This window comes from Folsomia candida, unplaced genomic scaffold (genome assembly GCF_002217175.1).
Source record: "Folsomia candida strain VU population unplaced genomic scaffold, ASM221717v1 Fcan01_Sc003, whole genome shotgun sequence".
NCBI classification, from domain to species: Eukaryota; Metazoa; Arthropoda; class Collembola; order Entomobryomorpha; family Isotomidae; genus Folsomia; species Folsomia candida.
In genome coordinates this window covers 6,071,324-6,093,006 of record NW_019091195.1, presented here as the reverse complement: position 1 = coordinate 6,093,006, position 21,683 = coordinate 6,071,324, and the positions used below count along the sequence as shown (strand labels likewise).

At 36.6% G+C, this 21,683-nt stretch overlaps 1 protein-coding gene across 2 annotated transcripts; it reads right to left on the bottom strand.

The window, feature by feature from the left end:
• Positions 1–146: 146 nt before the first annotated feature.
• Positions 147–20,378, bottom strand: LOC110847335. Of its 2 annotated transcripts, none has more exons than XM_022094263.2 (4): positions 20,187–20,378; positions 12,293–12,412; positions 2,123–2,298; positions 147–1,084 (listed from the first exon to the last, which is right to left on the bottom strand). In XM_022094263.2, exons 2-4 carry the CDS (start codon positions 12,399–12,401, stop codon positions 1,055–1,057), a joined length of 315 nt encoding a protein of 104 aa, XP_021949955.1. In that variant the 5' UTR covers positions 12,402–12,412; positions 20,187–20,378; the 3' UTR covers positions 147–1,054. The 2 variants fall into 2 exon arrangements, with proteins under 2 accessions (XP_021949955.1, XP_035705950.1); XM_035850057.1 differs by lacking the exon at positions 20,187–20,378 and adding an exon at positions 19,168–19,304.
• Between the last annotated feature and the right edge of the window lie 1,305 nt (positions 20,379–21,683).

Here is a 21,683-nt window from a genome sequence, read left to right as displayed (position 1 = left end):
GATTATGCATACGTACTTACTTGTTAGATACATACATCATTCAGGAATAAAGGGATGAGTCAATTGTGATGCGTAATTGTGCAATGCGCCGTTTCAACGAAATTATGAAACCATAAAACAATATTTTTTATTTATTTTTAGTCAAATTTCATTGATTGTGTACATGGCACATTTAGATTTATTTTTTGTAATTACGTAAAATTCTATTACTACATAGAGAAACTTTCACGAAAATATAAGATACAATAATATGTGTACATACATATGTATAACATCAATAGTATAGAGAAAATGCGAGAAAACTTTTGGGGGAAAATGAGACGAATAAAAATAAATAGAAATTGTTTTCAATCTTTTTTTGCCAAAATTTTAGTTCGTGTAATAGGACTTTGATTAATACTTGCACAAAATGGATGGTCATGGATCATGCAGTGGTGAGGTGTGGAATATATTATTTGCATTTTTTTTACATACATTTATATACATTATAATTTTTATTTTTAGTATACAACTGACTGTAACGTACAGACTTAGGACACTGGGTTTTTTTATGTAATACAAAAACACCTTTAGCTAATAATATGCTAGTTATGTATATGATGGAACATAGGAAATTTAAAAGTTGCATATATATGTATTATGAAACGGCTAAGGCTGGTTGGGATTAAGTGGATATATACTTTTTTTCTAGCCGTTTTCATAAAATTATTTGCACCACAAGCTGTCACTACAAGGCTGAAAAATTGTTGCATAAGTAATTTCGCTAATTGAATAAATTATGTATTTACATCAGGTGAAATAAGTAAGTAAATAATAAACAAATAAACAAAGTGTCACCCCATATTTTCACACGTATACTTTAATTAGAGATAAATACTTACTAAAGGTACGAGTTTGTCATTTGTGAGAATAACGATATCTATTTACTCATTAGATAAATGATGTAAAACAAATGTTTATTTGCCCTTTGCGAAAGCATTTTGCCATTCATTCATTGGGGTTGGTTTGCTTCGCCCAAAAAATGCTCCAGTCAAATATTGACAGATCTTGGACTTCATTCCGCTTTTTGGGCGTCGTCGAGTGGCTGCAAAAAATAAATTAGATGAGTCGTTTGGCTATTATTCTGATGAAAAAATTATTCAACCAATAAATATACACGCCTTCACTTGAACTCATTATGCTAAATGTCAATTAAGAAAATGTTTCTCATTATGTGACATTTGAGTTGGGAGCAGTCCTTCAAAGTATCATTAAACGAAAACTTTGCAGACTTTACTAAGAACTTGTTTAAAACAAAGTTGTAAAGCAAGGACATCACTCGTTACAGTCGCTACTGGGAAAAAATAATTGCGATAATTGAAAACTCAAGCCGAACTTTAAGATCGTTGCAATTAACATTTTTTTCAGAAAAGTCTCATCCCTCCCACGTCACATATTTATAGCTTATTATTAAAACTCGTGAGTCTGTCTGTACTTGAGGAATTGCGGTAGCTTGCGCTGTTGAATTTTTTGTAAAATCTTCCAAACATCTTCCAAAGCATCTTCCAAACGCTAATCCTACACAATCAGGCTCACTATCAGACTCACTACCGTTTTTTTAGGCCAATAATGTTTACAAGTACATTTTGTATTGAGAAGTTGACAATATTTTTATACAAGTAGGAGGCACTATGTGTAGCTTGATTTCCTGGAATTCTTCTTTAGAAAATTTAACCCGGTAGCTCTTCTGAGCTCAATTGAACCTTTGAACTAAAAAGGAGAATCAAAGGAAAACTAGATAACGCAGTAAACTTTTCCATTGAAAACAGACATAATCACTAGTCTACAAGATGTCGATTTTCATCATTTACTCAAAATAGCTAATTGAATTTGCCCTGTGTTGAATTTTTATGCACGAGCAGTCAAAGGTGAAAGTACGAATGAACAACATATTTTGATGATTGGCGTTAAAGAGTTCAAAGGGGAGAAAAAATGTAATAATATAAAAGTTTTAAATAGAATACTGTGTATTTTATAAGGACATTGACAAAGTGCTTGTAAACAATTTTACACAGCACTCGTCGCAAACATTACGGAGAAACGCAAAGTTTCATTAAATGGCACCAGAGCTAAATATACGAACCTTGAACATGGTGTTTATTGGGACTGCGTCAGGGACACTTCGCTTTCCAAACCGAAGACGCAAGTTGTTGGATCGTTGCGACTTTCTCATCATATTGTGATTAGGATGGTACGCTCGACCGACCATGGGACCCGTGAGCCCCTGCCTCTCCAACTCCTCCATCATTTCTCGCACCCCTGCAAATTAAAAAAGCACAATTATGTATACAACCCTCAGGGCGAGAAGTTTTTATGCAAATGGTTTGATTAAGGCAGAATTATATTTATAACCAATTTTAGTAGATGATCCACGACGGATCGCTCATATCTGATGAAAATCCACTCAGCACCAAATCACCCCAAATAATTTCAAGATTGATATACGCTTAATAAATAGATAACTCCAAATCACTACTCGTTTTCAGATTATGTCAATTCAGCAAACGACGTAGCACAACTTTTTCATTATCAGAATCCACAATCCAAGTTTTCACTGAGAATATTATTTAAAAAGAAAAAAATATAGATATAAAAGAAGGAAATAGCAAGATGTACAAAGTTTAGTTCAAATTTATTCTGAAGACTTTTGCACATGCATATTACGTCGACGGAATTGGGCTTATCATAAAAAATTAGTACATAAACTTATTTAATGGGTGGTCTTATGCAAACAACGGAGTCTGTCAGCCTGCTTAAAATGCTGCCAACGTTTCAACTTCTTGTACTTCCTTCCTGTCTATTTTCACAACAAAAGTGAAGCATTTCATTTCGACCTCGTCTCTGTTGTCGAGACAAAATGAGATGCTGCTTTTACAACTATCAAATATTTCAACTTGCCAATTTATTCATTGTCGCAGTAGGTATCGAATTATGAAACCGGTCAATACACACATATATGTATGTACATGTAACGTATAATAAGCTATGTAGGGTTTAGTGCTTTCTCTGCATGCGACATTTCCCTTCATTCGTCCTACAAGTACCTAAAGTTACAAAGGTCCTACGAGCATCCCTTTCGTTCTGGCTAATTTCACTCCAGCCGAATTATCTCAATAACATGGCTTTCTACTGCAATTCTAGTTTCTACAAGATTCAATTACGAATCCAGTCCAAGCAAAATATGGGCCAGCAAGAGAAATTCTCTGCCCGACGATTTTCTGCACGAAAGCTGAAGTTGTCTCCATAAGGCATTTGTTCCTGTTCATGTTTAGACTGACATGGAGTCTACGGCTTTCATGCGACTTTTGTGTAGCATCGGCCACGGCACGCTCCTAACAAAACCCGAATCTAGCATCAAGTTGTCAGTTAGCTGAAAATGGTAGAGTCAAAGACATTGATCAGATGAGATTTCTTCGGAATTCGGATGCAGCACCTCGATAATCCATCCAAGGATCAACTACGCAGTATTCGACCATATCATTCCCTTCGGCGCCAGTATAATGAACCCCAGTTGAAGCCAAATGACAAGAAAGAAACAATGGTTCGGTTCGAAACATGAGAAAATGTGTAGCAACGTATAACACAGAAACACACTTAAATGCCCAACCTAACATGAGTACGATTGACTTCTTTATTTCCGCCTTTCCTCCCAATTGACGATAACAGTGCTGGTCTAGCAAGTCTGCCACGATTAGACAAATCTCCAATGTAATCCAATCTGTCAGAGTAAGCGAAGTTGAATGAAAGTCAAACCAGATCTAATCTAATCTCTCGGCTTTCTTCACTTTCACCCCATGACGAACGGTTATGGATTGTATTCTTCCATCGTAAAATTTCTCCTGCTTCCAACACTGGCCGAGCTATCTTAAAATGTCGTTGGGTTTATATCAAATCAACGGAGACCCAGATTACAGCCGGCAGAGTTAATTTAACGACATTTCCAGTTAGCCACATCAAATACCTTATTGAGAGATGGAGGCGATGGCTGTTAAATGACATTGCGGTAATACTGATATGTATTTACGCTGACACTGCTGGGTTGACACACAAAGCAGCATCAGGTGCATGGGGTTTAGTTAGGAGTCGATCGCTATTATTTGGTATCATAGGCTCAAATCTCCCAAAAACATTAAAAACAGAGTCCGCAGGAATAAACGGCCGCTTAACGTATCTTATACCTAATTTTGTAAAGTATTTTTTTCTGTCAGGAAATATACATAGATTTGGAAAACCATCCGACTGATAATGCATAATATGGCCCAGAATGCCCATATATTTCGTAGTACACATGAATTGTACACGATCTTGGGCTACTTGTGCATAACCATGCAGGAAGGAGGACGAATCCTTTCTTTTGGTGAAGAGCGTCGAGTTTTATGTCCACGACTAAACTGGTACCTCAGCCACTCGTTTTCGCATTCCCACATTTTGTTAATGTGGGTAGTAAAGCGAACAAAGGAGGGGTTGAGCACATTGTGGACCTCATATGCACCACTCCAATCTGTTAATCGACCGAATTCAATCTCGTATCAGAATGTCCAAACTTCAGCCGCAATCTCCATCTCAACTTTCTCCTCTTATCCCTAAAAATCTCTATTGCTTATTCCGTAGACGATTCCATAGCTCTTTATAAACTTCCCAAATGTCTTAATGTAGACGGGTGGATGAGAGCAAGAAAGTTAAATTTACTCCTCAACTGCATACTTGCACATATACACACGTACTAAAAACAACTAGGGCAAGATAAGCCGCAAGTGATTGCACCCTAACCGCCTCCATTACGCTGCAAAGATGATTAATCTTTTAAATTAATTGGTATGAAACTACCACTAACTCCATTAATGGCGAAATCTCTCAAAGGTGATCTTCAAGAATGTTTCTTGGGTCGACCAAATTTCTCCAGATAAGATTATAGTGGTCTTAATCCACTGGGAATGGGATGAGGCAAGACTCATCAAACACAAATTGGAAACAGTGCGAACCAGACAGTTGCCGTGCCGTTCGGATGGCGCCGTACAATTGGAATTATGGTTGTTTCTGTGCAGCAGTTATTCAAGAAAATGGATAATGAGAATATGTAACAACCTTGCTTTAGAGCTGCAACAGTCCTGTTCGTGCGTGGGTTACATGCATAAGTAAAACGTGATGGTATTCAAAGTTCTGCAAACAACTGATTAATGTTTCAAAGTTTAGTACTAAAAGTACCAGTAGAGCGGGCACAAATAATGCAGTAGCCTCCAGAACCGCATTTATAAGTACGATGATCAAGCTTGCAATATAATTTTCAGCAAGTGGGAAGTGTCCATAATTTGGTAAGGAATCGTGCCTTAATAAGATGAATTTAGCTGCTGACCTTTTGATTATAAGTAGCTTTTTATTTAACCTCCAGCCCCTTCTAATCAACCCTGTGTTGGTACATGTAAAAGGCAGCTGCGAAGGTAGCTAAACTAATCTAAAGTTCAAAAACGGTGTTTATGGCTAAAACGCAGGATTTGAAGTTGACTGAATAGTGAACAGGTTCACATGAAACTGCTGTGAGACCAAGTTATAAACCCCTTCCTACAAATAAACATTCGACAACTTCGTGTTTAGCATCTCTTTTCGACGCGTATTGAATGAGGTTTTGATGTTTATTCACCGAAACCAACATGTCGGCCATTGCGGATTATGTCTGGCTGGATTATTTTGTCATTTGTTGTCTTTGTGCTGCCTGAGCTGAGTGTTGTGGAATTTTGAAAAGTCTCCCTGCTTTCATCTTCCATGCACCACGCTCACCAACTCAAATTAAATCAGTGACTAACTCTTTAATGACTCGCAGCTTTAAAATTATCCAGTGCATATTGTCACCAGAATCTAGTTGCTATAAAGGTGACTTTCCAACAATCTAAAATATGCAAAATAACCGGAATTCTAAATTATGCATCAACCAGTGTAAGCACTCTTAATATTCATATACCAAAGGACTGACTGTAATGGATTTTGCTTGTACAATTCGGATGAGATTATGCAGATTTGTTTAGGATTTATTTCTCTGTAAATTAAAACATGTGTTTCATAATCATAAATCAGTTTATTGATGTGAATGAAATATGCACGTGTAAACGGGTGAAAGTAATTTCTCTGCACAATGTAAAACGAGTCAAATCGAGTTACACCTTACACGTTACAATTCCTAATTGCAAAGTTAGTGCAAATGTGTAACTGTGTGTACGACGTATATTGTATGTATGTGCTGCCTCTTGTAATTAAATGGAGATACTATTTTACACGCCTACGCTATGAAAAGATTTATTATTGCTTGAGATGACACAGTTACCTAACACATAAATAATTAGTCATTCTTAGTGCTGTGAGATTTAAGTGAATGTGCCCTGCCTGCGATAATTTACTTGGGCTCTTATAATTAACTACGGGAAATTACGTTACACTTTTGAGACGTGTTACTAAATAAGCTGCGCACGTGTTAGTCAGTGACGAAAGTCAGCATTTTTAGCATAACGGGCATACATATTCATCTTGACTTTACAACTTATCCTCTGTCTCATCTTGCCTCGTCTCTATATGTAGAAGATTCAATTGTTGAGTTCATTTACAAAGATGAGGATATAAAAAATTCACCCACCAATTTTGCCTGTTGATTACCTTATCTGTAGGCATATCTGTGAACGGCATGTTTCTTCAGTAGTAAAAACGTAGTCCAAGAGTAGTCCCTGTATGTTTCATCCTATATCCATTGCAGCTCTTGCAGAGTGAAAGCCCCTCATGCTTTATTCACATGTCTGGATACAAACTACAACTGTCATCTATTCTCCTCCCTACATAACCGGTAAGTCAGATTGCACCGACCCATGACGGCATTTAATGACTTTCTCCCAGCGGAACGTATGTCATGATCTGGACTGGAACGAGAGAGCAGATGAACATCTAGTCCACTTGTCTAAAGACTCAAAAATCCCAAATCCCTCACGACTGACTACTGAAAACAACGCAACTATTCGAAAGTTCCATCCATACTCAAGTTAACATTTAACGGTGAAACCTTCCCACACATCCACCTTACCTTACAGGAACGTGGAACAGGAACCAGTTTATGTGTACTGTAAACAACGATCAACAATTGTGAAAGCAAAAGGAGATTATCTTTTATGATATGGGCTTGAGTATATGTAGTACGACTTGACAGCGTCATGTTGTGCCGTGTTCCCAAATCCAGGTTTATGTATTCACTAACAACTCAAACTCTACTGACAAGAACATTTTCAAATTTTTCAGAAAATTAAAAAAACGACTGGTAATATCCTTCCCATATTCCTAATTTTAAAAGCTGCTTTGTAGTAACTTTTGATCAAAACGACACTGATTTCGAACTTCAAAGGGATCGATTTACATGAGGAATGCACCTTTTGCGGTGGCTAACGATCCAACATGATTAATTTTAAAAAACATTTATTCACATTCCTTTAATCTACAGAGCCACACAACTCAGATACCATCATTCTTTGCAAGGCTTTCACCACAAATTCCGATAAGCGTCCAGGCATACATATTTATTTACCTATAGTGCAGTTTAAAACAAACACTAAACTTTTCATCTTGAGTGTTTTCCTGGCGATTTACATCCTATAGCATTCCCATTGTCGAATTTGTCGAAACCAGAATCAGAGGTATTCAGCAATTCTATGAATGCCTCTGTACAATTGGTACGAACTCCCAAAAGTATATGCAACGTTATAACAATTTCATGTGAGAAAATATTCATGTATTGAGAGAATACCAATATATCAACACTATATTTTTGGAGAGGAAGGATTTACAAGGAAAGCTAACTTCCGGAAAACGATTTTGCATACTATTAAATATATGGATATGGACATTACATATGTATTCATATACTCAACAATTCTGTCCTCTGCATAGTCACTAAAGTATTTAAATTTAAATAACTGCATTCCACAGAGACCCTGTTTATTATCCAGATATGAAACCAATGCAAAGGTCAAAGTAGTTTTATTTAGGCAAAAGTTGACTATGATATTATATGAGCAAACAAATGTTTGAAGCAGAAGCCGTGTTTCCTGTTCTGTCTCGTTGTCTAATCCAGTCCAACCCTTACATATACAGACGTTTATACATATAGCCGCCTTCTAACGACCAATGTCAGTGATTCAGTATCACGTAACAAAAATCTTGTCGGGAATGGTGGTGAGTGGCGGATTCTATTGTTGGTGAAAGTTGGTGAAAGCCGTGTATCCAAAGGAAGCTTTTATCTAAATGTGCCATCCATCTTACCCTTGTTTGCTGATGTGAAGCAATGTGTCTCTGTCGGTATGAGTAATGTGTGCACACTTGAATGAATGCAAATATTTTAGCGATCCCAATCGAATTCAACATTTGCGAGCGGGAGACCGGATACCGCACACAAATGTCGAAAAAGCCAAATCATGCTTCCATTCTGCTCTTTGTTACAAGCAAATATTGAGACTGTATCGGAAACACAAAAGGTTAAAGACTTTCGGAAGACTGTTTAGAATCAACGTTAAGTAGTTACAGACCTAGTTCATGTCTGCCCTGCATTTAAGAATATAATCAACCACGCATTCTCAGTTTATAATATCAAGATTGTTTCCTTGAGCTCAATTCTGCCATCAATAGTGTGTTCAACACTGCAAGTGATATATTTCACTCATTGTCAGTTGCTCAAGGAATAATGAGTTGTGAAGATTGAAAGTTGGAATTGTTATTGAGCAAATACTGTACAAATAATAAACAAGGCTTATGTAGTGAAAAATGGAGTAAATTCGAGTCTGGAATCTAGAGATAGGTTTTTTCAGCTTGTGTATGACTAATACCAACTTTATGCCGTCTCCTGACTTTCTCTCGGCAATCTGGATTATGTATGTAGGTCTCTTTTCCTACAAAATCAAGTTTTATTACATGATTGAGCATTTTATATTTCTACAGACTAAAAAACGACCGTCCAATTTGACAGCATCATTAAATGCATTTCTTCAATTTATTTCTGACGCTTTTGTTACTTTCCGCATTGCAACTCCTGTCACTCGTAATTTTCTGCAGCGCGTTTATTTATGTAATACATACAACTGTGAGTTATGATGTTTATGACTAGTCTTGATTTTGATCTTTCTCCCTCCGGAAACATGTATTCATACGAAACATGACACAAACATTTTTATTTTGTTTTCTCATTTCCATAATCCACTTCTGGCAGCTGTCTGTCAAGATAGATTTTTCGCTTTATTCGATGATTGAACCAACCAATGGAAAAGTATTTCTAATAAAAAAAAGTAATCGTGCGAGTCACACGAATTACAAAATCCTTATTTTGAATGATATTTGTAATAAATGCTGCATATTTATTTCATGTAGATATGTATCCTATTTATCCAGCAGGGAGTAGAATATAAACCTATGTATGTACTAAACCAGTAGAAGTTGTCCGTTTTATGCATAAAATATTGCTTTCTTTACGAATTTATACTAATTTGATTACAATTTCCCATTGAAACTTATTGTTAGTTAATAAGCTCGTTTTAGTTTTAAAATATTTAGAATATGAGACTGTTGGTTAAGAATCAATAAATTCAATCCAAATAGGCATTAAAACATCAAGTTCAAATCGATGTGCTTACCCAACCATATTTTACAAAAAGTAGAAAAATATGTTATGCATACACGTATACCCAAATTAATTAATTTTTGCAAACATTCAAAGTAGAGCCGTAATGTCGAAGTAAATAATTTGTCTCATACTTACAAAAGTAATTGGATGAATGCAATTTAAGAGAAGAAGAAAGTCGTCAGTCTTAAGATTTGATAAAGTGACAGTAAGATCTAATTTCATTTGCATCTTCTGTTTAAAGAAGAAACTATGTATGCATACGATGAAGAATTTCACCTTTGCATGTACATAATTATGTTAGCAACGCTAGGATGACATGACAGAATATGTTGATGTTACGAGCTCCAGAGTTAACTGGCTTACAACCTTCCACGCCCAGAACTACCCGAGTGTGACAAGAAAAAAGACAGCAAACATTGTTTAGGAAAATCACATGAGGCAGGATTGTAGACGTCGCGGACAAAACTCTGTTAAATCCTCAGACGTGCCAGGAGATGAAAGTTTTCTCATTCATAGGTGTAAATTGGATTTCGTCGGTGCAAAAGATTTTCCTCCCGTATTTTTTGCCTAAAGCCATGACTTACCTCCACGATTCAACCAGTTCGAACTCGAGTTGATAAATGCAACACAATTTTATTCTCCATTTCGTTCAGGTAATGCTGATAATGTATAAAATCGTTGCGGTAATAGCCGTATTAGGAGTATCAACCAACGACATTATGGGCAATGACAATGATGGAGTGGATAACGTCCGTTTTTTGTCATTTTGTTTTGGCTTCAACCTAATCATTTCCCAATTACATGGACATGCTAACAGGAAGGAGACACATAATTTTTCATGAGGGATCCATGAAATTGGTGTCGCTTCGAAGGCCTTGTTCAATATCACGAGTTACATATGAGCCATTACACGTGTACTTTGCAAAATGGATAATTTTCGCAGAATTGGGCTCTAATAAGTATTCCTGACATCATTAATATTTGCAATTTGTTTTTATCTTCCTTTTCAAAGTGAAGGGGTATAAGCTCCTAAATTTCAAAACTACTTATGTATTTGTGAGTTTCAACAGGTCTCCCTTGCGGCATTTCGAGGAACGTTATGACGTAAATAATCCTTCTTAATGACGAAAAATATTCTGACTCGATCGGACATATACAAATTTATTTAGATCTGGGTTGGCAGTGGAGTAGATTCCTTCTGAACAGGAAATTATGTATAGGCATGCAGGAGCCTTCGTTCCTACATGATCTTATTTGATAATTGCTGTGGGTAAATAGATTGCTAAATAGATTGGCAGGTTGGAATATGATCTGATAATGATCACTGCTATCCTATGCAGGGGCTCATGAGTGCCTTGAGCTTTGTCGAGGGCGTTTATCACCCGCCTGCCTCATCGTCGGATTGAACATCAAGGACCTTGATCCAAGGTGGAATTTTCTCATAGAAATAAGTAAATACTTCTCTTAAGCACATAAGTTCACTTTGCACATATGTATTATTTGCTTGCGAATAAAGTTGAAGTGACGTGAAATTCAATTAACATGCTAAATACGGACGGCGACATAACATAGATACTTACATTCAGTTCAGATCCTATTTTCACCTGCTAAAAACTATCTTAGAATGTGCAAGTAAATACTTAAATCTCTTTATCCCAGCAGAAATGAATATCAAATATGTGTTATAACTACGTATTTATTACCATTACGGTCAGTACTGTGTAGAACTGCTAGAAAACTCAAATTTCCCTTTTCATGGGTGGCAGAAAATACGCAATATATCTATGAAACTCTTTCTGTTTTAAAATGATGTTAATATTCAATAACGTGTGGGCTGGTCTCCGTGCAGCCATAATATTGGATTATGTAAGTCGTAAGAAAATCCAAGAGTCAGAAAAAAATCATTTTTCATCTGTCGCAAAAATAAAAATAGGCTGGCAATATTGTTACTCCTCACAATAAATGTCAACTGGTGGATAAATCACAAAACTCTATTTTCTTTATTGAAAATGCTCCGAGATTCAGCGTGCCCCAAATATACTTTCATGTTTATCACTTGGTTCCAATGGGCCTTTTAACCCATTTTTATTAATATTTTGTTCTTTATTGCCACCATTACGAATATTATTTAACTAGCTGTCTTACAAGATTAGACCATGCAAACATATAAATCTGGCGAAATTCTCATTTTCGCATTGACAACAAAAACAAAAAATATATTTTGAATGTCATCCAGCTTAAACAACTCTAGTCATATTTTCTTGGCAAAATTATCATAATTATTTCTGAAATTATTCTGGGGTGAAATATTTGTTTTGTGCGAGATAGATATGTAACCAATCTTTATGAAAGTCATTAAATCGATTCACTCAAGTTACGAGTTTCATATCATTATCATGCATGAACGGCTGAATTATAATTATTTGCTCCATTCCGCACAATGTTCATCTCCTGTTTTGGTCATTAGTCGAAACATATTAAATCACGATTGAATAGTTGTGACCTTCACCATTAATGATGTAAAGCAAATCTATTATCCAAGTATGAAGAGTAACTTGATGAGAGTGAATAATGCATAAATAATCAGTTTTCATATAAAAAATCTGTGCTCACCTTGATCATAATCCTCACTCGAGTATGCAGGCAAGGAATAAATCTCGGTTACGACGAGAAGGACACAAAGAACGACTCCGATGATCTGAATGGTTTTTCCGTACTCCATGGTTCCGAAATCTGCAATAAAGGAAAGGTTGTCTGTCACTCATTCGCTCGTATGAAAGGCCGAACAGCACTTGCGTTTATTGTTAACCACGAGGCAAACTTCTAATAAAACTTTCTCTTTATTACTTACTCGCGTCTAAGCAAACAGACGCGTTCAACAATGCCAGACCAGGTTAACTTGTGTAATGGAAATCTGTCCTGACGGGTTTCGCGACAACTTTTGTCGCTAAATAACCTGTGTAGGAGGGACTCCAAGGTCTAACAACTAAATAAAGCTAAAAACAGTTTACCTTTATTCTACCAGAAGAAAAATATATTTATGTGTAACCAGGAATATTTTTGCAGGAATTTCTCGACAAGGGATAAAGTTCCTTCTTGTAAATGACAATGTAACCGAATGTACAGAATTATGATACTTTTCCATATTTTTATCTTATGCAGATTATGCAAAGTAATCGGAAAATCGGCATCAAGTGTTATGAGCGATAAATTAAGATAAAAATCTGTGAGAAATAAGGACACAATTCGATGGTTATGTAATATCACTTAATTTAATTTAGTGTCTCTTCGATGGGTATACACAACTTATGAACAGGAACTGTGACGAGATGAACAATACGTATGTACGCAGATGAGTTTTATGAGGATACAGATAATTTTTATGGGTGAAAAATTTCTAATGTGTACTCTACTCACACACGCCGTAAGTGAAATAAGGTAAAACCTTTCTAGTTTGCAAATTTTTAGCCAGGATGAAAGTATTATTTAGCAGAGCAAGTGATTTGGTGACGATGATGACGCCAAATAGTTTCCAGAAACTGTGGGATATTAAAGTTTGGAAAGTAACTTCATTTCCATTATTTCTTTACGACACTGGGAAAACTATAGACTGGTCTTTTTAGGAATATAAAGTGGGCGCATCCTACCCAATTAATCCCACCACAAGTTTCCCTTAAAAGTCGTCGTCGTAACGGGATGGAAAAGTTAAAAGCAAAGTTCTAATAGGTCTCATCCCATACCTCCCGAGGTTTAGTAAACACTTGATAACAGCCTGTGAACATTGGCGACAATAACTTTTCCAAATTAGAATTTTGAAGCAAACCTCCTGGTCCAGGAGGTTTGCAAATTCAACTCAAGGGCCGTATTAAGATATTCATTGTTAAAACGTATTTCCATCTTTTTCACATTGCCTACTATTACGCAAAACTATGTATGTAGGCGTTGTACAGTGTCCACACAGAATTATATCTAGATATGAGAACTTTGATGGGAATATTGCAGCATTCAGGATCAGTGCATACATATTCAATTGCATTCTCTTTTCTAGCCTAAGGATATCATATTTGTAAATTATTTACAATGATTCGTCGAGTGTTTTCTAGACCAAGAGCACTACGCAGAGCTTCTAACGAAGGTCATGACGCAAGTATTGTGCATATACCCATGAATGAATGGACAATTTTCCAGTTTGACCAAATCAAAAAATTAAGGATTAAGTGCAGTACTCAATTATTAACTAATCAAGTAAGTATACTTTATAGAACTCGGAGTATCATTTGATTATTAAATATGAAAATATCAAAAGGCATTTCTTGTCAATTTTTCATCCATGCCACATTTCTCATTCAGAGAAAGCACGCTTCAGGGAAATTACCTTAGATTCGATTCATATAATTATTCCTGTCAGGATAAGAGGATAAAATTTTGCACTACGCAAACTTTCATGTTTTGCAGTATTACTGCTGTGGAAAAATCGCAAGTAGACTTTGCACAAGTCAGTTGTTACAAACGGTAAGAATGCTCGAACGCAACTAAATATGCAAGTCATATAGTTACACTGAAGACACTACCTCCTGAATATTTACCTGCAAATCAACATGTTTTAGTATTTGTTAAAAAATTCTTACGTGCGTAGCAAATTTTAGAGGACAAGATTATGAATAAAAGTATCCATTTCTCAGACGGAAAATAGGACGTGTATGCATGTAAAAGTTGAGCTTGTAACGGCTCAATCCCTGCGGGCAGGTGATAGCATTATTAAAATGAAATTTCACACATGGAGCCAGCATTGGAGATGGAATCCACTACGGTAAACACTTATCGACCTTCGGCACATGCCGTCCTAGTTCCCATCAGTCTCTCCCATGAAATACTATTTGCCTACATCATGAAAATATCCTGATCTGAAATTCACCACCACTTTCTCCATGCTCCTTCTGCAGCTGGGGCCCAAGTGAATACAATGTGACAAGCAAAGTAGCTACACCGTCTCGGTTCGTAGGGACAGAATATGAAATGTCGCTGGCGATTGGTGATTCACCGTCGAGTGAAATAATGATTTCGGATGTGTGGTGAATGGAAGTGGATCTTGTAGGCGACAGGTTTCCTCATGGGCTCAATAGTTAATGGCTTTTATCAGTGACATCGACTTTTGATGTGAACATGCAGTGCCTACAAGAACTTCTTATTTGTGTCTTACTATATTGCATGAGAAAGATCGAGCCAATTACCATATTTTACTGAACCGTTTTACTGAACGGTTGCAAATGTGTTTTCCCAGATCATATAGAGCAGAATATTTATTTAAAATGAACAATCGTGAGAGTTGAATTGGGACCCTTCTTTATGAAAAACATCCGTTTACATTTAAATAATGAGCCCAGGGGCATATTGAGATCCTCACAAGGAAAATTATGCAAAATATTTTCTTTATAATCGACTGATATTGTAGTCAGCTATATCGTTTTCATATTTATTACTCCTACGCATCCAACCCAAAAATTTGAGAAATGGAAACACATTTCCCTTCTTTTATTATGATTGCTTTTGGCGTACACCGCCTACACCAGGCAACACCTATTTCTTATTCTATCTATATGAAAATATTGTATGACTCCAAAAGGCAAAATGAAATATCGGATTTACTGACAAATTGTAAAAACTTGGTAAAACAATTGACTCTTCCATGTTCACGATTAACTGAAAGATTGAAATTGTAAAGGATGAACTAAGGTTGACAAAAATATTTTCATACCACAATTTCTGACCCTACTCCTCTGCGCAATCCTTTTAAACTCTCTTATTTCAATAACACAAAAAGGAAGGTATAAACAATAAAACGTCTTTCTCGTATCCTGCTTTCTTATAGTTTAGGAATATAAATAATAAAATTCGCCTTCATCCTTTACAACTTTTGCCAGCCTCCCACTCTACAACGATATGGATACAAATATATACTGTAAAAGAAAGCTTATAAAAAGCGACTTTAGCCCAAATCCAGAAAGCAGTTTTCTCTTTCAACAAAAATGGCATTCGTGCGTGGACTCGTACGTACATACGTAGATGTGTACATCGTAATGCAGTAATGCCACAGGTAATCCCCACCACGAAGTGCGTAACTTGCTTCTGAACAGCATTTATTGTTGACTTGTCATCTGCCAAAATATTTTCTCCGCATGTAGCAAGTTGCCCCTTCACTCCACACTAAAGCCCTCTTCACACCAAGATTTGGATGCAACACGAAACTTGTGGCATAGGTGTCAGTGGCAGAAAAATTGTGAATCGTTCACACGGCAGAATGTTATGACACCTATAAATGAGCAGTTTCTGTGAGACTAAATACTGCTCAGCACAGCGGAAAATATGAACCTATATTTACAAATCGGTTATTGCAGAAATTTTTAACTTCTTTAGTTTTAGCCTCTTTACAGTCATTTTAAGAATTCTCGAAGATTTCATTTGCCGTCACTAATAATTGGAAGCTCATTTTCGATTTTAAATTGATAAATAATGAAATATTAAGCAGTTTAGAAGAATTATCGGCAAAAATCAGGGGCAGAGAATAAAAAATAATCAAAAAATAATTTGAAATTCGCGCGGAGTGCAAGCTGAGACGGAGGTTAAGCCAATCAGCACGCTCCGTTTTTTCTGCTGCAGCTCTGTCAATTCATTTTTCTAATTGGAAAAACTGCAGCACCGACATCGAGGAAAACGATGAACAGAATCCCTGGCCACGCCGGTTTGTATTTCACACTACTGATTTTGACTGCATGCCATTGATGTCGGTGCCATCCAAATCTTGGTGTGAAGAGGGCTTAAAAGCAAGTACGCCAACAGTGCTTCTCATTGATAAATTTTTCTATACAAATACACAAAGGAGGGGAAAGTCCTCGCTCGACGACGCCACTTTTTTTACACTTATTATTCTTGACTTTGCAGAATAAATAAAATGTATAAATAAGATTTGACATTTGTCTCAAGGTAAAATTGATTTTGTGTCTTTTTTCAAAAAAGGGATCAAAGCTGAAAAATTACAACGGCTCCTTGCTGAACATAATGCTCACAATGCTCATTGTGTCCAGCACTAGACTTGGCATGTAGAAATTCTGAGTGTACGTGCACAGTGAGCAATGTGGCCATGGAGTCAAACCACTTCAGGGTTTTAGTACACTCATGAGACCCTATCACATATCCAAAGGGCATCGAGATCTGTTATTATCAACCTCGCAAGCTCCCCTCCCGATCTGAAGCCCACATGTAATGTCAATCTTGTCAATCACACAAAGACGTGACGAGGAACCTTTCTCGCTTTTACCACTCATTCATTTGACCACCTTCTTCTGGCCATTTGTTTGTGCAACCTACGTCAAAAGATGTTTCATTAGATTAGGATGTGGCTTTCATCAAGCAGTTTCCCATGCCCTTTGCACCCGTGAAACAAGAATGCGAAGGAGTGAAGACATGCAGTGAAACTACGCAAAAGTAGCAACTTTGACAAAGACGGATAGTGAAGAAGACAGGGACGATGTCCGGGTGGGGCTAATTTACATGAACTTTAGGTTTCTCCATTTCAACTCATTGTGAACTGGTTGGAGCTCGTGGGTTGCGTATTTCCTGCATTCACTGTTGCATGCAGCATTGTTACCAGCTCAGACCATTTCAAAGTATTACAAGGAATTACGAACAATAAGTAGTGACGCTCTTTTCCCGTCATCAAGAAATAGCACAGCTGCATAGGTACATATTTTCCTTCATTGGCTTTCCTACTTGTTTAAGTGTCTTTAACTGTTGGACTCGTTTTGATCTCATCCCAGGTTGCATTGAATGAGAAGAGTTTCTCCCTCCGCTGGAGAAAACAAGCTCAAATTTAATGCAAATTCAAATACCTTTGAGAAAAGAGAATCGACTAGTTCCTTTATGTTTCACATGCAGGTGGGCTGAAAAAAACTTGTAATGCCCCAGAAACGGTGGTCGTAATGCAGTAAAGTTTTGCTTTGATTTTCTTATTATTTTTACATTCCGCTTTCCATTGACATCTTTCAACAGTCATTTCCTTTCCTTCCAAATCTCAAGATTGGTTTTCCACTGGGAAAAAGGGGTTCTATGATTCTCTCTTAAACCTAAATCTTTGAAAGTTTGGCTTGACTAATTCCAATTTAATTAGGTGAATTTCTTGGGTTAAAGAAACCACAATGAACCACCCACTCACACAATTAAGGAGACAACCGACAACTTTTAAATCGTGAAGACATTCATATCTACATACAAACGAAATGGTTCTTTGATGATATAAATCTAAAAGAAAAGTTTCAACCATAATGTTGCTCGCCACAAATCCCATATTTAAACTAACAAGGACTGTCAAGCGAGAATGGTAATCTTATCAAACAAATTGCGAGGTTTAAGGAGCTCAAACTACTAGAATCAAATGTAGAATCTCCAACTTTCTCTTTTGGGAGACAAGACCAAAGCCAGTGTTTCCAACTCAATGATGAGAAATAATCTTTGCATGGATGCAACAATGGGGGAAAGTGAGACAAACTGTAAAAATGAATGGTTTTAAGCACTAGAAACCTTGCATGGTCCTTTTTGTGTCTCAACTATTACTGCAATATCCTTTTGAGGCTCCTTGTCTTGCCAAATTTTTTGGACAGATTTGTTATTCGCTCAAATCTTCAATCTTTATCCTTCTGGGAGATGCCCAAGGGACAAGTAACCTTCGTCTTCCGGCTTCAAATGAGATCTCTGTGATCGTACATATACCTTTTGTCCCTCTCCTCTAACCTAACAACCACCGACCCCTGTGGCCTACTCTTCAATCTCGGATAACTATTTTGGTGCGTGGAGAATGTCAAACAAATGTGACGCTGAGCCCCCGTTTGCCCAAGAAGAAACCCAACTGCTTTCTTTTAGGGCACGGTTCAATTTGAGACGACAATTTTGGACTCTTTTACCCAGGTTATAAATACATGTATGCTCAAATTTTGAGTGCAATTTGTTAGTGAAAATATGAAAAGTACATTTATTGATATGCGATTACGGCCACCTTTTTTATGAAAAGTTGAATGTTAATTTAACAACAGAACATTCGACAGAATTCAGTTACTGATATGACAATAATAACAATTTGCCATAATTCCATATACAAAAAAGTTTTGCTACTTCTGGTAAAAAAAAGAGGCCAGATTTGACGCTAAATGCCCCTTAAAAAATAAATTGAAATCTTAAGGAAAGAATAAGTCATAAACGTCAAATATCTTAAGCACTTCTCAAAATTTGTAAAGAATCAGAATTGAATTCAAACTTGTGGGTCTGAAAACTTTTCGAATTGATGGTTCATTCAACGATAATTGAAATGGGATGGAGTGCCCAATAGCTAAAAACCTACAAATAAGCAAGCAAACTTTCTTCGCCATGCAATTTGAAGTGCGAGGTTAATCAGTGTGCCCTTTTTGTAAGGTTAATCATTATATATTCAAAATACGAACCTTCCTTTTCCGAATTGAAAAGATGAATTTTTAACAAAACCTCAAGTTCAAAGTCTAAATTGTTATCGCTTTTCAAGTAAATTCTTGACTTCAACAAGTATGCAAATAGGAAATTGAAATATCCAATTTATCCGTTATTTGTGAACCTGTAGCTGGAGAAGGTTACACTGAAACTGGGGAATGAGAGGACAGTAATATATGTAGTACACCCAAAGCGGACGATGCATTAAACCGTGTGGTACGAGTTAATTTGTTATATTGTCAGCGAATCGAATGTTTAATACACTTTAGCCCGATACATAAATGGTTTTGTTTGTTTGGACAATTCCCTTACAAACGCTTGCTGGTCGATTATAAAACATTGACCACACGACGTGGGTAGATGCATGCAGGGAAATAAATGTGTTTTGTCCTTTTAGGAGAAAGTTAGTTTAGTCATTCGTGATCCGAGGAATTGCCTTTCCTCCGTTCTTTTTATGCGAACTGCTGCATAATTAATTGGAGAAATATATTGCAGGGATACACACAAATCGATGGAATGCAATACATTTTCGATAAAAGCTACCCAATGTACGAATGAAAGACACGAATACAACAAATTAGTTTATTATATTTTGCGAGAATTATATAAAATCATACCATGTTTCTGGATTTTCTGACAAAAGAACTGACACAAATGAGCGGAGATACACGTCATATAATACCTGACATGTATTCACCTGTCTGTCGTTGAACCTCCGCACTGCCGTTTCTGATTAGTATATTTCGTGCCTATTTGTTTAGAGGGATATTCCTGAATACAATTTAGCAACGTATCTTTAGCAGAATGTGCCAATGTGGTAGAAAACTGCTAATTTGCAATGTATGTCAATGCTATGAAATGATACTATAAAATATTGCTATAAACGTTTGTCTTTATTTTTCGAAAATAATAGAAAATACGCTTAAATCTTAAATGAAACCTCGTTTTTTGAAGGTGCAAATCCAAAATTTCCTAAAAGTAACAGTACTTGACTTACCGAAATGGATCAAAGACTGTCAGGAAGGTTGAGACTGGAGGAAGTGTGTGTACAGGGTGTGGATGCTGTTGATGGGACCCTTGGATTTGTTGTTGACGATACGACCAGATAACTACAATTGAGACGACAGGGCCACATTGAGCGGCCTCTTATAGGAAGCCGGATCCTCGTCACCCGACTGAGGCAGACTGGAGATGGATCAGACCAGAGAACATCCCATCGCATCTGAGGAAGCTATGCTTTCTCCGCTGCTTTCTCCACTTTCTCTGCCTCTGCGTAGGCAACCACGCTTCTCTGCTTTTTTCCCACTGTGGCCATAATGGTGGCGGTGGTGGTGGTGGTGGTGGTGAAAGCGAGCGTGGGACGGTGGGTAGCGTTCCTCTTTCATGTCGAATATATCTTCTGATTAAGAAATTTACTCTTTCTCTCCCTCCTCCCAGCACAATTTGTCCTCCGTTCTTCCAACCATCAGGAAACTCTACATTGTCAGTGAAAATGTAGCATTAGTCCCGCTCCAATTTGTACATCAAGGTATATTTACACTGAATTTGGATGGTTGGGGGTGAAAGTAACCTTTCTTGCGACGATTGAATTTTCAATGTAATCAAAACTCGAGCAATAAATAATACCTGCATGATACGCTACCCTAACATTGATGAACTGGAGAAATTAAGTTATCTCAATTTCTACTTAGAATTGAATATGGATTTTTTTCATTTGGGACTAGAACACTCCTTCTTTAGTTGTTTGCTTCAAGTTTAGCTTACACAGTTGATGTATAAAATTACACTTTGCATCTTTCAAGCGACAATTTTATGTTATAAACAAGGTCCCAAAAAGTGGGAAATCTTAGTGAGGAAGTGCAATTACAGCTAATAAGTAAATTTAGGTTGCATAATTTTTGCTTCACCGCTCTCGGTAAAAATGTAAAGTAAGAATGGCACCGAGAGCGGTGATGCAAAAATTATGCAATCTAAATTTACTTATTAGCTGTAATTGCACTTCCTCACTAAGATTTCCCACTTTTTGGGACCTTGTTTATTTAAAACTTGTAATTGGTTGTCAAAGACATTATTTTTACTGCACAACCGCCGTTATTATCGGCACCCTGAATATTTTTATTAAATTTTTGATTTTCAAACTTGAATAACGCCGTTATTTCTCAACCGATTTAGGTCATTTTGCGCTTAAAATGTCCGGAATGACATTAACTAAAATATTTTCAATAAGCGAGCATGCTGAGATACACCACTTATGAATCATAAAAATAAATATGTTTTCAGGGGAAAATTTTTGCACATTTTGGCACATAACTTGGGTAAAAATCAAAAATTCGCCAAGTCGACTAGCACATCTTTTCTAAATTACTTAACAATGATCTGTGCAAAATTTCATCAAAATCGGTTAAGAAATGGCCGAGAAATCGATTTATGTCACTTTTTTTGAGTGGGGTAAATGCATACTTAGTAATTTTTTTTGGTTGTTAGGTATTTGCCT

Excerpts from the sequence above, each read along its gene's own strand:
- LOC110847335 (XM_022094263.2), bottom strand. The coding sequence starts at position 12,401 with ATGGAGTACGGAAAAACCATTCAGATCATCGGAGTCGTTCTTTGTGTC. Across the intron at positions 2,299-12,292 it reads GAGTGAGGATTATGATCAAG|GGGTGCGAGAAATGATGGAG; the intron begins GTGAGCACAGAT and ends TTTAATTTGCAG. Across the intron at positions 1,085-2,122 it reads CAATAAACACCATGTTCAAG|CCACTCGACGACGCCCAAAA; the intron begins GTTCGTATATTT and ends TATTTTTTGCAG.